This window comes from Pelophylax lessonae (genome assembly GCF_965119305.1).
Source record: "Pelophylax lessonae genome assembly, chromosome: 5".
In the NCBI taxonomy this organism is placed as follows: Eukaryota; Metazoa; Chordata; class Amphibia; order Anura; family Ranidae; genus Pelophylax; species Pelophylax lessonae.
In genome coordinates this window covers 232,550,535-232,567,411 of record NC_138772.1, presented here as the reverse complement: position 1 = coordinate 232,567,411, position 16,877 = coordinate 232,550,535, and the positions used below count along the sequence as shown (strand labels likewise).

At 47.3% G+C, this 16,877-nt stretch overlaps 1 protein-coding gene across 1 annotated transcript in view; it reads left to right on the top strand.

The window, feature by feature from the left end:
• Window positions 1–16,877, top strand: part of TERT (telomerase reverse transcriptase) — a 413,108-nt gene that overhangs the window by 241,138 nt on the left and 155,093 nt on the right. The window contains exon 10 of the mRNA XM_082259713.1: window positions 143–214. Within this exon, the coding sequence (XP_082115839.1) occupies window positions 143–214 (72 nt within the window). The remainder of the gene's footprint in view (window positions 1–142; window positions 215–16,877) is intronic.

The following is a 16,877-nucleotide window of genomic DNA, read 5'->3' as shown; positions in this document are numbered from 1 at the left end:
TTGTGAACTAACAGCCATCTGTCATCTCAGCTTGTTACTCAAGTATCTTAGTGGCTTGGCACTTTGCACTTGAGTTTTCAGTATAAGAGAACCGTAACATGCTGCTTTTGTATCCTGATATGATATTACCTGTTTATTCCAGAATTTTGATGCGACTTTCTGATGACTTCTTGCTGGTTACAAGCAATTTAGATCAAGCTAAGAGATTTTTACGGTATGTAATTTTAGTACATTATTGGTCAATTGTTTGTTTTTCTCATGCTTTTAAACTTCCAATTTCAAAATGCATGCCATATATTTCGATACCGATATTTCCTGACACTAAACATTATGACAAGCTCAGTCTGCAGGAGTGTAAGTTCCATATATTTGAAAGCATTGCCTGGTAGAGCTTTGTCTCTTATCTAATATTGTATGTGCCAGCAAAGCACATCATTTGCAAAGAAGATCACCAATGGCATTGCAAGAGCATTTCTGAAAGCCAGAAATTCAATCTACAGCTAAAATAGATTCTTCAGCATGTTCGAAAATCTTTGTGAATATTTTTTTTAATCCTTTTTATTAAACTTTTGTCTTTATGTGCACATACAACAGACAGGTTACATATAGCAGAGGTATTCAATACAACAGACAGATTACGTAAAGCAGAGGTATTCCATGACATATTACATGTCAAAGACAGCAACATTTGCCTATTATCCACATAGGTCACATGCACAAATAAAAAACAAAAAACAAAATGACCAATACAAAAAAAAGTAATGTGTCAGTTGTTTAATATAATCACCTATACAGATGCCCATACAGGTGTTTTTCAGTGCATAATTATTTGGGATGAAGGGGGAAGTTACCCTAATATTGTTCCTCCCAGTTTCTGAATCTTTAATTACCAATAGACCTTGAGATGAACAGTACCTTGTCTGGAGGAGCCTATCCCTAATTAGCCGATGAGGGGGCCAATCCTGGAGTATCTAACGAGGGTTGCCAAAAAGACAAGAATGTTTTTAATGACGTTACGGTGTTAATAGGTTACTTTCTCTCCTATCAGTATGTCTGTATGTCCCCTTTCACACATGCTGTCTGTTTGTCTGTTTTTCATCCATCCGTTGACGGATGAAAAACAGACATCAATGCATCTTTATGGAAAAATGGATGTAAATGGATGATCATCCATTTACATCTGCATCCGTCATCATCCGTTTATTTTAAACTGATCAAAGCTCTATTTTTCTTCCGTTGGAAAAACTAATTGGTCGAACACGGGACAGAGAGCCATAAATCAATAACACATGGGTTATATAGCCACCTATAGGTGAAGGACACTGGCAACCAATCAGAATTGATGACCCCCTATATAACCCCTCCCACACAGGAAGAACCTCCGTTTTTTTCACCAGTGTCTAAAAGGTGAAGGTCGCTGTGGAGAGGTGCTCCACATGTTTGTTATGTTTCAAAGAAGAAGAAAAAAGTTTATGCTAACATACCCCAAACAAAGATCACTGGATCTAAGGGGTTAGCTATCAGATCCATCTAAAACAGTCAATGGACTAAAAAGATGGTACCCAAGCCTAGGAAAGCAGATACAAGGTTTTGCCTGTAACGCTGTCCTTTTTAGGCGCTGGACCCTGGGATCCGGACCCTTGAAATACCAAATCCCAAAGGTGCTCCTTGCAGGGTGCTCTACAGGTCCAAGGCCGTGGCCCCTCCTATATAGGGGGCCCAGTCCTTGAACCATGCTTACTGTGAAGGGGTAAGATTGGATTCTTGTTTATAGCAGTTTCCTGCGGCAGGACTGGTGAGTCAATTTTAAATATTTACACAGCAAATAAACCTTAAAGGGTTAAAATTGCAAAATTGTATATATTTTATGCACTGTTCCCTTTAATAAGATTACAGAGACTTGTGCCAAGTGTATTTCTGCTTGTAATTACATTGTAGCAGGTTTATGCAAAGTATGTTTAAAGCATATTGTTACACTGTTTCTTACCCTGAGGGTATCGGCTGTGACAAACAAGATTCAGCCTAAACTGCTCTCACCCCCATTTGTTTGTCGTGTTTGCCCTGGCGCATAAGCATCTGCATGTTCGCCTCTGCTGGATCGCGTTTTTAGGACATAGGAATCTTCGCATTTAAAGCGGAGTTCCCGCCTCAAAATCTACTTTACACCATCCGCTTGCTGTAATATAGCTAAAAAAGAATTGGATAATTTCAATTTTTTTTTATTTACTTACCTTGTTATTAAAGAAAATATACTTACCTTCCTTCCTCTTCTTCCCTCTGCGGCTGAGGTCCACGCCATCTCTTCCTGCTTGCATTGACTCCTGGGAGATGAGCGTTATCGCTCCCAGGAGTCAATGCGCCTGCACCGGCCCTGCTCGTCACTTCCCGTGCAGGCGCGTCATTCCCTGCTAAACAGCTTCTGGGCATGCCCAGAAGAAGTGCAGGGATGACGCGCCTGCACTGGAAGTGACGAGCAGGGCCGGTGCAGGGCTTTCCGGGACTCCGACATCATCAAAGAGGACACCGAAGAGGACGTTTTGGTTTCAGCTGCCCACACCTGAGATGGCAGTGCTGGACAAGACCTTTTCAAGGTAAGTATTTCTTCTAAAAGGTAAGTGAAACTGGGGACAGTTCAGAGGTTATCGTTGCTGAAATGCACTAGCCCTGGCTGATCCCGGGGTATTTTTATCTAAAAAAAATTTTGAGGCTGGAACTCCGCTTTAATTACAGGCGTACGCCGTGTGGTGGGCGTGTTCTATCATGATTTGGCGTGCACATGGACGTCACGCACCACGCTGCACATGCATAAAAGGCCAGGTTCTGCAAGGAACTGTTACCAACACACTAACCTCTGTCACAGGCTAAAAGGGACACAGAGCAGCAGCTGGGTTGCGTCACTGTGGGTGTATGTAATTGGCACTAATAGGTCCTGTATCTTAGGTAATCAGTGTTGTGTGCATTAGGCTGTATAAGCTTGACACAGACCTTGAGTACACTTTAAAGGTAGTACCTCAGGTTTGTCTTGCTATAAAGCATAGGGCTGGAGGGAGCACAGTTGGAAAGGGCACTATGATGCCACCATCAGGACCTGAAGGTCCTAGTAGTGCTTCCACTGTGTCTAATCCTCCTGATAATACAGAGGCAATTAGCCAATCTGAGCCATTATGGTTGTCAGGCATAGTAGCTACTCCGTGTACTAATGCCACAGCCTATGTTATGAAGGATGATTAGGCATCGGGATTAGCCAGCCTAGAAGGTAGGATTGCTGACATGATTGCAGCACCACACGGACGAAAAAAGCGGGTTAGATCCCCCTCTCCTTAGCCACACCCAGAATCAGTTCAGGATTGAGCAGAGGATGTGAAAGATTTATCTGAGGGTGACCCTATAGAAGGTCAAGCCGAAATCTCCACTTCCGGGGAGTCAAAGTCAGAGGAATCTCGATCAGCCTCTCAATCACAGAGATTGTTTATCCAGTCTCTTGCTGAGATGGTCCGGACTGAGTTTAAACTTCCACCCTTAGAGACAACTGAAATCTCTTTTTCCTCCCTAGGCTCAATGCGCCCTCCTCAGAGTCCTCGGTCATTTCCAATACATCCACTCTTGGAGCAAGTGTATGACTGGGATCATCCAGATAGGATGTATGTTCCTCCTAAAAAGTTTTCATTATTGTATCCTGTGGAGGATAAGTTTTCTAAGAGATGGAAAATTCCCACTGTGGATGCAGCCATTCCAATGGTTAACAAGAATTCAACCTGTCCTGTGGATAATGCCCGGCTGTCAGGAACACACTAGGCATTCCTCTATGGCACAGCAGAGGCACTGGAGTGCGCATGTGCGAATGCCTGTCTGCCCGTTTAGCGGCAAACGGGCGTTCGCCCGTGCACATGCGTGTGCGCGATCACCCGTGCTGGCAGCCACGCGCATGCAGTAGCTACTGCAGTTGGCGCCCAAATGGCCCATTTAAGGGTAGTAGGCACACTCATGCTTTGCTGTCTTGTCTGCAGCTTCTCCTGTGCCTCCTGATCCTGAAACCTGCTGTATTCCCAATTGACCTCCCGGCTTGTCTCTTACCCTGTTTGTCTGCTGCCTGCCCTGACCTCGACTTGTCCTGTGACCATCCTCCTGCCTTATCCTTGTCTGTTTATCTGCCATCAGATATGGACTTGCTTACCTCCTGGTGGGGCGACCCTGAGGACTGCGACCTTGTGCTATACACGCAGCAAAGTCCATCTTCACCATCTGAGGCTCTGGTGACAACCGGTTGGCACTTAGATTCTGCACCTCAGGCTAGCTTCAACCAAGGTGACTTGTCTTTGTCCCTTCATCTGGATTCTGTGAGGCCACCCTCTGCACATCAGACTTGCCGCCAGCTTCCTGGCACCAGGTTTTTAAAGATCCAGCGGATAAAAAGTTGGTATCTTAATTGAAAGCCTCCTTTTGCGGTTGCAGGTTCTGCAATACAACCAGCAGTAGCAGCCATAGGAGTGTGTCAGTCTCTGAAAGGCCATGCCTATATTTCATATCCATCAAAGGTTCCTTCGTTTTGCAATTGGAAACCATCATTTCCAGTTTTTGACCCCACCCTTCGGGTTTGCCACAGCACCAAGAGTGTTCACAAAGATCCGAGCTCCATTATTGGCTGTTCTAGGGTCCCGAGGGATAATAGGATACTGTATCGGGATGATCTATTACCAATAGATCAATGGGCGTCGACTCCAAGCCGAAATATCCTTCGGACTGTACATTTTTTTGAAACATCTGGTTGGGATGCTGAACTTAGCAAAGTAAGCATTACAGCCAGTCCAGCGTCTGGAATACCCGGGGCTTCTTGTCGACATGGTGCAGGCAAAGATATTCTTGCTAGCACGAAGGGTCTCAGACCTGAAGGGTCCGGATCGGTCTAGAGCAAGGTTGAGATATCCGTTTATACATCTTTGCATAATGTTACTGGGGAAGATGGTGTCCACATTCAAGGCAATTCCCTATGCTCAATTCCATGCCAGATCCTTGCAGAACAACATTCTGTCTGCGTGGAACATAAAAATTCAGTCCTTGGACTGGTCCATATATCTGCTGCCAAGAGTACAACAGAGTCTGAATTGGTGGTTGTTGACCAGAAATCTGGAGAAGGGGAAATCCTTTCTCCCAGTGACCTGGAAGGTAGTGACTACAGATGCCAGTCTCTTCAGCTAGGGAGCAGTTCTGGAGGAAGCTACTGTCCAGGGGAAATAGTTTTGGGTAGAGAGTTGTCTCCCCATCACCATTTTGGAAATTCATGCAGTCAGTCGGGCACTGAAATTCTGGACGCCCAGACTTCCGGGTCACCCTGTCAGGGTGTAATCCAACAATGCCACGGCCGTGGCTTATGTCATCAAGGAGGCACAAGGAGTCGATCAGCCCAGAAAGAGGTGGATATTATCCTATCCTGGGCAGAGAAGTTTGTGCAATGCAGGGAATCCCTGTGAGATGTCTGGGGCGTGGCCGTGCACAGGCTATTCCCAGAAGAATGACTAATGGGCGTGGTCCCAGATGGGCTATTTAAAGGAAGTTCAATTCTGTTTCCTTTGCTGACTGATCTTCAGCTGTTTCCTGTGACCTGATGATACCTGTATGCTTCCCTGTTGCTGATCTGGCTTGTTCTGAACTTGGACTTGGATTCTGTTTCTACTTCTCTGCTAAACCTGACCCGGCTCCGTCCCTGACTTTGGCTCTGCTTACGATTTGGTACCATGCTGCACCACCTGTTGATGACCCTGGCTTTCCTACTACTTTGACTCTGTCTCAAACCTTGTCTCTCAGAGCTACCCGAGTGCTTGCCTGGCTATCTGCTGCACCTGTTCCATACATAATTGCATGTTCCAGTTTCCGGGATCCGGACAAGCAGCCTATCCTGATCCATCAACAACCACAGGCACTCGTGTCCCTCCTGGCCCTTGACACCCTCTGTCTCACCTTCAGTGGGGTCTGGGCAGGAGATATAAGAGAGGCCGACCTCGTCAACTCAGACTCCTCCCAGGTACGTGACAGCCTAACAGCAGTGTTCATTCCAGGAATAGTAAAATGGCAGGCAGATTTCTTGAGCCATCAACAGATGTTTCCAGGGGGAATGGTCTTTACATCCTGAGATTTTTCAAAAGATTTGCCTACACTCAGGGGGTTCCAGACGTAGATCTGTTAGCATCCAGGTTCAACAACAAGTTGGAGAGACTTGTGTCCAGGACCATCAAAGGTTTCACAGTGGGAGTGGATGCTTTGGTGACTCCTTGGGATGTGTATTCCCTGATCTATGCCTTTCCTCCGGTACAGCTGATATTGCGTTTGTTGCGCAGGATCCAGCTGGAGGGGAAACCAGTAATTCTGGTAGCTCCGGCTTGGCCGTGGAGGATTTGGTATGCACAAATCCAGAGGTTGGCAGTGACGAGGCCTTGGGTTCTTCCACTGCATCTGGACTTGCGCTCTCAAGGTCCGATATTCCACCCTGCTGTGCAGTCTCTAAATTTGACGGCTTGGCTATTGAAGCCTTAATCTTGGAAGAGCAGGGTATATCTGGCCCCACAGTTCATACACTAATAAAAGCCAGGAAGCCAGTCTATAGAAATATTTATTACAGGGCCTTAAAATCATACATTGCCTGGTGTGAAGCCAGGAAATGGCATCCCCGCACATATATTATTGGGGGAGTTCTATCCTTTCTGCAAGCAGGGGTAGATATGAAATTAGCCCTGAGCATTATTGATGAGCAGATTTCAGATTTATTGTTTTTATTATGCAGGTACTGATCGCTTCCCATTCATTGGTTCAAACCTTCGTCTGGGGAATATTGCGCTTGCTTCCACCAGTGAAGCCACCGTGGTGTCCTTGGCACTTAAATTTGGTGTTGGCAGTTTTGAAAAAAAAGCCTTTTGAGCCTCTGGGGCAAGTTCCCCTGGTTCTTTTGACCAGAAAACTGGTCTTTTTGATTGCGATAACTTTGGCTAGAAGGGTATCGGAACTAGCAGCTCTTTCTTGTAAAGAGCCGTTCTTGATAATTTATCAAGATAGGGTGATTTTACGTCACCCAGATTTTTTGCCTAAGGTACCTTCTTTTTTTTCCAGATCCTCAGTGGAGGAAAAGTTATTGCATTCTCTTTTTTTTTTTTTGTTTACAAAAGATTTTATTAGAAAGTCAGTACAAAAAAAAACAATAACGCTTACACAGGTCAACAATGTAACATCATATATACAGAAATATCTATATATTGCATAGAAAAATACTTTGAAAACATAGCAAGTATACACCGAGCATTGGTCATAGTATAGCAGAATATCAAATAGTCAAATACACATGAGGGGTCAGAACTGTCAAGTTAGACATATAATATAAATCAAGAGGTACCAACAGGCCCAACGCAAGTGTCCCATTTAGCGTGGAATGTCATCATGGAGCCATGAAGGGAGTGAAAGATCTTTTCTGTTAGTTTAATGCATTCCATTCTCTTGATGTAATGCGTGCATTTAAATTTTACTTACAGGAAACAGCTCAGATTCGTAAGACCAAGAGCTTGTTTGTGCTGCCAGAAGTCCCAAGAAAGGGGTTGGCAGCATCTAAATCTACAATTTCTTGTTGGATTCGCCAGGTTATTACCCAGGCATATGGTTTAGTAGGAAAGGTTCCACCTTTTCTGGTAAAAGCACATCCTTCCGGAGGAGTAGGTGCCTCTTGGGCACATCACCATCATGCCTCTATGGCTCAGATTTGCAAGGCCACGACCTGGTCGTCGGTGCATACGTTCACTCGTTTCTATCGAGTGGTTGTTGGGACCCAGGAGGAGTCTGCTTTTGGCCACAGTGTGCTGCAGGCGGCAGTGTAATCCTTCTTCTTTTGGGGTCAGATGGTATTTTTTGGTGTCCCCCCTCCCCTCAGATGCATTGCCTTGGGACGTCCCATATGTTATGATTTATGGCTCTGTGTCCCCTGATGTACGAAAAGAAAACTGGATCTTTAATTCATACTTGCCTGTAAAATCTATTTCTTGAAGTACATCACGGGACACAGAGGTCCCTCCCCTCTTCTTTGGGGTCTTTTATTACTTGCTACAAAACTGAGGTACTTCCTGTGTGGGAGGGGTTATATAAGGGGCCATCAATTCTGATTGGTTGCTAGTGTCCTTCACCTATAGGTGGCTATATAACCCATATGTTATGATTTATGGCTCTGTGTCCCTTGATGTTCTTCAAGAAATGGATTTTACAGGCAAGTATGAATTAAAAATCAATTTTTTCATCAGTTTTTGCATTGGTAGTGAATGTAAAAAAACTGATGAATACTTCATCCATTTTGACGTGACTGAACTGATGAAATGAAAGGTCCGCATGCGTTAAATGGAATTTACCTGGGCGATCCATTTTTGTATCGTGAGGGGATCAGGAGACAGCCACAAGTAAAGTATTTGTTTACGGGTAATAAATAGAAGATGTAGTATAGCAATAGGTGCAGAAAGTGAAAACATTTCTTCATCTAGAGCACCTAGGAGACAAACTGCTGGACCTTGTGATAAGGAAACATCAAAAACTTAGGATATAGTATGAAGGATATTTGACCAGTACATAAAGAGCTTTGGGCATCTCCAGAACATGTGAATCAACCACTTGCTGACCGCCTACCGCATATTTACTGCGGCAGGTCTGCTATTTTGCATGAAATCACGTACCTGTATGTCATTTCATGCAATAGCCACTGGGTGGCGCGATCAGGCGCTGATTGGACACAGGGAATGCCAATCAGCGGGTCTGGCAGAGCCGATGTCCGCCGACCACCCACGATCGTTCCTCAGAGAAATGTAAACAAGGCAGATCTCTGTTCTGACAGGGAAGAAGATGGAGATCTTGTGTTTCTGCTAAGCAGGAACACCGATCTCTGTCTTCATCCAGTCAGGGCAAGCGCCCCTTAGCCTAACCTAACCCTAGTAAAAAAAAAAAATATCCATAAAAATATCCCATAATTTTTAGACGCTATAACTTTTGCGCGAACCAAAGATAATAGAGTTGTTGACGTTTTTTGGAGGTGAATACATATTTACATATTTCGTTTTTAGATGCTATAACTTTTGCGCAAACCAATTAATATACAGTTATTGGCATTTTTTTGTAGGTGAATACATATTTGCCAAAATTGATGAAGAAATTCGATTTTTCAAATTTTTTTATTGAATGTGTTTTATAGAAGAAAGAAAAAAATATTATTTTTTTTTATTTTTATTTTTTCAAAATTATCGCTTTATTTTTTTACATCGCAAATAAAATACACCCGAAAGAAAGCTCTATTTGTGGAAAAAAAAAAAAGAACATAAATGTTTTTTGGGTACACGTCGTACGACAATTGTGCAATTGTCAGTTAAAATAACGCAGTGCCTTATCGCAAATAATGGCCTGGTCATTAAGGGGGTAAAACTTTCCGAAGCTGAAGTGGTTAAAGGGTAACTCCACTTTTGAGGGGAAAAAAAGCAAATAAAGAAGAAATAATAAAGCATATACAATTGCGACACAAGTCATATTGTATTTGATAGTTATAAAAAATCACCTTTCCTTTTCAATCTGCAGCCACTGTCATTTTCTGAAAATGCAATGCAATATGGCTACCTGGAGTTGTTCTGTACACAGAATGTGTTCTGAACACACCCCAGAAACATAATTTCCTGCTTGTGTGATTGGCTAACCAATTTTCCTAGAAGTTCGCCTAAGATACAAGTCAGATTTCAGGCATCCCCTACAAAAAATGAAATTTTTGGTGAGATACTCCCAGTAGGAACTCTGCTAAAGGAATGCAGGTCCAGCGGATTTCCTTATTAGTGCTCTGCAGCTGCACATCTGATTGCTAATTATGAAACCACTCCCATTAGGCCCCTTTCACACAGGTGGACCGTTCAGATCCGCCTGTCCGTTTTTTTTTTTGGCGGATCTGAACGGATGCCCCCATGTCTCCGCTGACATCCGATCCGTCAAATCTGGACGGATAGAAACCCTATTTTTCGTCTGTCCAGCGGATCGGATCGGATGAGAACGGACAGACGGTCCGTTCCCATACGATTCCCCCATAGAGAACAGCGGGGACCTGACAACTCTGTCTCCGCATGCAGCGCGTAGACAGAGCAGCTATCCGCCTGCTCAGCAGGAGATCAGCGGATCGATCCCCCGCTGAGAAAAACTGAGTCCGCCGAAAGGGAAAGGGGCCTTAGACCCACTTGCCACAGAGGAAAAAACTGATTTCTCTTACGTCCTCCAACAGTCGCCGCCCCCTCCCAAGTCTTCACCAATGGGTATTGACCTTTGCTCCGCAGGAGTAGCTAGGCAACAAGAATTGTTAATACAAAAGCTTTTAGCATAGACACACCCCTAAGGGCTGTCCCCTCAGTCAATACCTCCCTGCACCAGCATTCCCAACTCAGTTTGATCTTGCCTAGCTTAGGAGTAGCAGGCTTTCCTATGCTGGGGCTTTAGTCTCAGCCTTCTACCCTTTTTGATTTTATTTCAAGTATTTTTCTTTTCTTTACTAGCTGTTATTTTGTCAGCTTTAGTTTAGGGTTCTTCGGATGAAGATGTTCATGCGGAGCTGGGTCTCGGACTGGCCGCCCTGGATCTCAGGGCTGAGTGCCAGATGGATCCCCAGCCTGCCATCGAGCGTTCAGCTTAGGTTTGCCCTGGCACATTGAACGACCCATCCCTGTTCGCTGCAGGGATGCTGCCTGTGAGGTGGCTACCTCACTGGACGCCATGCTGCGGTCCACAAGCGTCCTGGCTGCGGCACTCCCTGTCTGCCTTGATAGCGGTTTGTCGCTGGAGACGGTTCCCCACGCCATCTGGTACGGTAAGCACCTTCTGTGTGGGGACCTTCTGTGTGGGTGTCAGTCTGTGGCTGTGTAGTACCCCCCATGTCTGTGTAAATGCGGGCTCCCTGTCAGATCCCTGTGGGCTGCGAGGGGGGCCATCCTGCTCTGCTGTGAGTTATGCTCTGGGTGCAGATTTAGATACAGACATGTGTTGTGCGGCGGCCTCTGCGGCGATCCGCCAATTTTTTTGCTTATATGCTGTGGCCGGCCCTGTCCCTGTACAGCGCCGTGTTTTGGCGCCATTTGCCGCCATTTTGGCGGGCCGCGCTCGTTCGAGCACATGTCGGCGCCATTTTTCCTGTAGCCTCATCCCTTGGCCGAGCGTCCATGTTTGCGGAGCCTCATAGGCTATATCAGTCAGCCAGCTATTGCATCACTTCCTCTTTCTCTGGGAACAGCGATCGGTGGCAGCAGCCTGTTGTGCTCTCTCCAGGTTTTTACCTTTTTTGTCCTGTCATTCCTTGCTCAGTGTTATCTATCCCTGCGGGATCGGTGCATACAGTAGTGTTCGGTGGGCTGCGCTCGCCGTGGTGTTAAAGGGCCAGTACCTTTTTTCCTTTTCATTGCTGGGGCATGGATTCTCAGGATAACAAGTTTCCCCCCGCCCTGGTGGGGGACCAGGGGGCTGCTGCACCCCCCGAGGGGGCTGATCTGGCCACGGTGGTGGCGTCCTTGGTTTCTCAGGTGCAGATGCTGATGGCTGATCGATCCGCAAAAAGGGCCAGGTTATCCATTTCCTCTGATTCAGAGGGCGATGTGGCTTCTGTGGCTGGCGTTCCCTTCTCGGGGTCCCGCTCATCTTTGGACCTTATGGGGTCCGAGGGGGAGGCAGAGGTGGAAGGGGTTGATGTTTCTCCCCCTGGCTCGCCTGAAGAGCTTGCACTCATGAATGAGCTGATTGCCTCCATTAAAGATACCTTGCACCTAGAGGATGAGCCTACTCCTCCTGCTAGGGTGTCCTCTTTTGGAACGCAGAGAACTCGAAAATCAGCGCAGGTTTTTCCCTGCCCTGCTGAATTTCATCATACTGTTAATGAGCAGTGGCGCAATTTAAAGAAGACCTTTACTGTGCCAAGTAAGTTTAAACTGCTTTATCCTTTTGCGACCTCCACCGACGAGCGTTGGTGTGTGGCGCCTCAGGTGGATCACGCGGTGGCCATTTTGAACAAGGCTACTGCGGTTCCTTCTGAGGATACCCCGGTTTTCCGGGACCCTACGGACAGGAGAATGGAGTCTCTTGCCCGTCATGCCTATATGGTTGCTGGTTCTATGCTGAAGCCTATTTTTGCTTCCATTATGGCGGCACAGGCTGTTGCAGATTGGACGAAGATGCTCAGGCGCACCCTGGTGGCTGATTTGGCTCCGCCTACCACGTTGGCTATGGTGGATCAGATCCATCAGGGTGTCATGTACTTGTGTGATGCGGACTTGAATTTAGCTCCCTTGGCTAAATACTGAACCGTCGTTTGATATGGCTGAAAAATTGGTCGGTCGACCAATCTTCTCGCAAGACGCTGGCGGATTTTCCCTACGCGGGATCTCACCTTTTTGGCGAGGCTTTGGATACTCTGATAAAAGGGGTCACGGGAGGCAAGAGTACTCTCCTACCCCAGTCTCACAAGCACAAATCTTTCCGTGGTAAACGGAATTCCTCGTTTAGGCCCTCTCAGGGGTCCTTTCGTGCCTTTAGGTCGCAATCCAAGGGCAAGCCCTTCAAAGGCCAAGGCTCCCAGAAGAAGCCGTGGGCAGGGAAGCAGAAGTCCGGCCAGTCCGGTTCAACTTCCCATACCACTTCCGCCTGAAGGGGCGCCCTCACCCGTTTCTGGGGTGGGGGGACGTCTGCGCGGTTTCCTACAACCTTGGCTGACCCACATTCGGGACAGATGGGTTCAGGAAATCGTTCGATCTGGTTACAAGATCGAATTTCTCTCTCGGCCGGCGGGCAGATTTTTTCCCTTAAATCTTCAGCTGTCTCCGGAGCGCTTGCAGGATCTGCACCTGGCGGTGCGGGCCCAAGGGGTGGTTGTTCCGGTGCCTCATCGGGACAGATTTCGGGGGTTTTACTCCAATCTGTTCACTGGGCCCAGAGGGGAGGGCAAGGTGCGTCCGATTCTGGACTTGAAAGCTCTGAACCGCTTTGTGCGGGTTCGCAAGTTCCGCATGGAATCCCTGCGCTCAGTGGTGGCTGCCCTGAGTCCGGGGGAATTCATGGCCTCCATCGATCTGAAGGATGCGTACCTACACATCCCCATTTTCGAGGGTCACCAGAGGTACCTTCGATTCGCCATTGCGGAGGATCACTACCAATTCGTGGCATTACCTTTTGGTCTCGCTTCGGCTCCGCGGGTTTTTACCAAGGTGCTGGCGCCGGTTCTGGCCCTGTTGCGAGCACAGGGCATTGCTGTCTTGGGGTATCTGGACGATATCCTGATAAGGTCAAACGCCAGTCAGAGCCTGGTGACCGACCTGTCCACCACGATGCGGACACTGCAGGAGTTCGTTTGGACTATAAACATTCCGAAGTCGACTCTGTGTCCTTCGGTTTGTCTTTCCTACCTGGGAATGATTCTGGACTCTGTCCAAGCGAAGGTCTTCCTACCGGAAGACAAGCTTCGGACACTTCAGGACGAGGTCAGGTCCCTCAGGGACAACCGGCACTCATCTCTCCGGACATGCATGAGATGTCTAGGTTTAATGGTCTCGGCTTTCGAGGCGATCCCCTTTGCCCAGTTTCACACGCGGGGTCTCCAAGCGGAGATTCTTGCCGAGTGGGACGGGCGGCCGCAATCCCTGGATCTGCGGATCTCGTTGAGCCACAGCACCAGAAGGGATCTTCTGTGGTGGCTCCAGTCCCCGGCGGTGTCGGGGGGCAAGTCTTTTCATCCATTGTTGTGGACGGTGATCACCACGGATGCCAGCCTGTCGGGCTGGGGTGGTGTTCTGGGCGTTTTGTCCGCCCAGGGAACTTGGTCGGAGGAGGAGTCCTCCCTTCCGATCAACATTCTGGAATTGAGGGCGATAAAGCTTTGCCTTCTGCGATGGACGGACCGGCTTCGGGGCCATCCAGTTCGGGTTCAGACGGACAATGCCACCGCGGTGGCCTATGTCAACCATCAAGGGGGCACCAGGAGTGCCCGGGCGGCTCGGGAAGTGGCCGACATTCTGTCTTGGGCCGAGACGCACGTCCCGACGATAACGGCAGTTCACATACCGGGGGTGGAGAACTGGCAGGCGGACTATCTGAGTCGCCAGACCCTGGACCAGGGGGAATGGTCCCTTCACCCGGATGTCTTCCAGATGTTGTGCGCAAAGTGGGGTTCTCCAGATGTGGACCTGTTCGCGTCTCGTCTAAACAACAAGGTGGAAAGATTCGTGGCAAGAACGCGCGATCCTCGGGCGGACGCCTCGGACGCGTTGGTGGCGCCCTGGCATCAGTATCGTCTGATGTATGCCTTTCCCCCAATTCAACTACTGTCCAGGCTGCTTCGCAGATTGGCCTCGGAACAGCACACGGTGATTCTGGTGGCACCGGACTGGCCTCGCCGGTCTTGGTACGCAGACCTCGTCAATCTGGCAGTCGATGCTCCGTGGCGCCTGCCGCTTCGGGAAGACCTTCTGTCTCAAGGGCCGATATTCCATCCTGCTTTACAGTCGCTGGCTTTAACGGCCTGGCTGTTGAAAGCCAGGTCCTGAAGGATGGGGGTCTCTCCCCTGAGGTCATTCCCACTTTGATCAAGGCTAGAAAAGCCTCTTCGGGGAAAATTTACTACCGTACTTGGAAAGCATACTTTGCCTGGTGTGAGTCCAGGGGGTATTCCCCTCGCTCATACTCTGTGTCGAGAGTGTTGGCTTTCCTCCAAACTGGAGTGGACCAGCGTTTGGCGCTGGCCACGATTAAGGGTCAGATTTCTGCGCTGGCCGTTCTCTTTCAACGCCCTGTGGCGTCTAATTCATTGGTTAGCACCTTTGTTCAGGGGGTGCGACATTTGGCCCCTCCTAGGAGGGAACCTTTGCCTCCATGGGACTTGAACTTTGTTCTGTCCGTGTTACAACAGGCTCCCTTTGAAAAGATCAGGGAGATCTCGTTGTCTCTGTTGTCCAAGAAGGTTGCCTTTTTGGTGGCGATCACTTTGGCTCGCAGGGTGTCGGAGCTGGCGGCTTTGTCCTGCAGCTCTCCCTACCTGGTGATTCACAAGGATAAGGTGGTCTTGCGACCTAACCCATCCTTTCTTCCGAAAAGGATCTCGGAGTTTCACCTTAATGAAGACATTGTCTTGCCTTCGCTCTGCGCGAAGCCTAAGCATCCGGAGGAGGTTGCCTTACATTCCTTGGATGTTGTCCGGGCGATCAGGGTTTACCTGTCGTCCACTAAATCTTTTCGCAAGTCGGATTCTCTCTTTGTCCTTCCTGAGGGACCTCGGAAGGGCATGGCGGCGTCGGCTGCGACCATCGCCAAATGGATCAGACAGACCATTGAGCAAGCCTATGCCTTGAAGGGGAAGGTTCCTCCTTTCCCTGTGAAGGCGCACTCTACCAGATCTTTGAGTACGTCTTGGGCTTACCGTCATCAGGCTTCTGTGGCCCAGGTGTGTAAGGCGGCGACTTGGTCGTCCGTTCACACCTTCTCAAAATTCTATAAGGTGGACGTTCAGGCATCGGCCGATGCCTTCTTTGGCCGTAAAGTTCTCAGTGCGGCAGTTTCTTAGGGACCCTTGTTTTTTTTTGAGGGCCCTTGGTTATTGGGGTGTTTTACCCCTGGGTTACTTGTTTTCCTGGGTTGTTGCTCCTGTTGAGCACGTTTTCCTGTTGCCCAGTTGGTTCTCTTACTGTGGTAAGGTTCCTTTCTTTGATGTGGGTACTGCGTTGCCTTTTCTACGGTTGCGTCTCCCACCCCTCATGTCTACACTGCTTTGGGACGTCCCATTGGTGAAGACTTGGGAGGGGGCGGCGACTGTCGGAGGACGTAAGAGAAAACGGAATTTTTGTAAAATCTTACCGTAAAATTCTTTTCTCTGAGTCCTCCGACAGTCGCCGCCCCTCTTTTGGGGTTTTTGTGTACTCTTACTGCTATGCTACCAAACTGAGTTGAGAATGCTGGTGCAGGGAGGTATTGACTGAGGGGACAGCCCCTAGGGGTGTGTCTATGCTAAAAGCTTTTGTATTAACAATTCTTGTTGCCTAGCTACTCCTGCGGAGCAAAGGTCAATACCCATTGGTGAAGACTTGGGAGGGGGCGGCAACTGTCGGAGGACTCAGAGAAAGGAATTTTACGGTAAGATTTTACAAAAATTCAGTTTTCTTAACAATAACAAAAGGTAGGAATCTGCAACAAAGGTTGTCCTAATCCTTGCAATTTACATAGATCACCCAGAAGGGAATGTTTTTTTCTCAACAAAAGTTAAATTTCCCTCATTCTTACATTTAGGACAGGCGGGAGAATCCTAAAATAATATTGTGCCATGCTATCCTACCTAAAAACATTCTATTTGATTAGCTCAGTGTAGCATATACAGTGCCTTGAAAAAGTATTCATACCCCTTGAAATTTTCCATATTTTGTCATGTAACAGCCAAAAAAGTAAATGTATTTTATTGAGATTTTATGTGATAGACCAAGACAAAGTGGCACATAATTGTAAAGTGGAAGGAAAATAATAAATGTTTTTCAAATTTTTTTACAAATAAATATCTGAAAAGCGTATCGTGCATTTGTTTTCAGCCCCCTTTACTCCAATACCCCTAACTAAAATCCAGTGGAACCAATTGTCTTCAGAAGTCACCTAATTACCACTTCAATATAGGGCACTTTAACTGCCTACCTGCCTAGATTAATTTTCAGCTTTTACACTTTGAATAACAATTGCTCACTCATGCTACACTGTACCCAAACAAAATTTTTATTATTTTTCTTCACACAAATAAAGATTTCTTTTGGTGGTAATTAATCTCCACTGGGTTTTTTTTTTTTTTTTGTGATATAAGCAAAAAAGAACCAAACGTATAAAAAAAA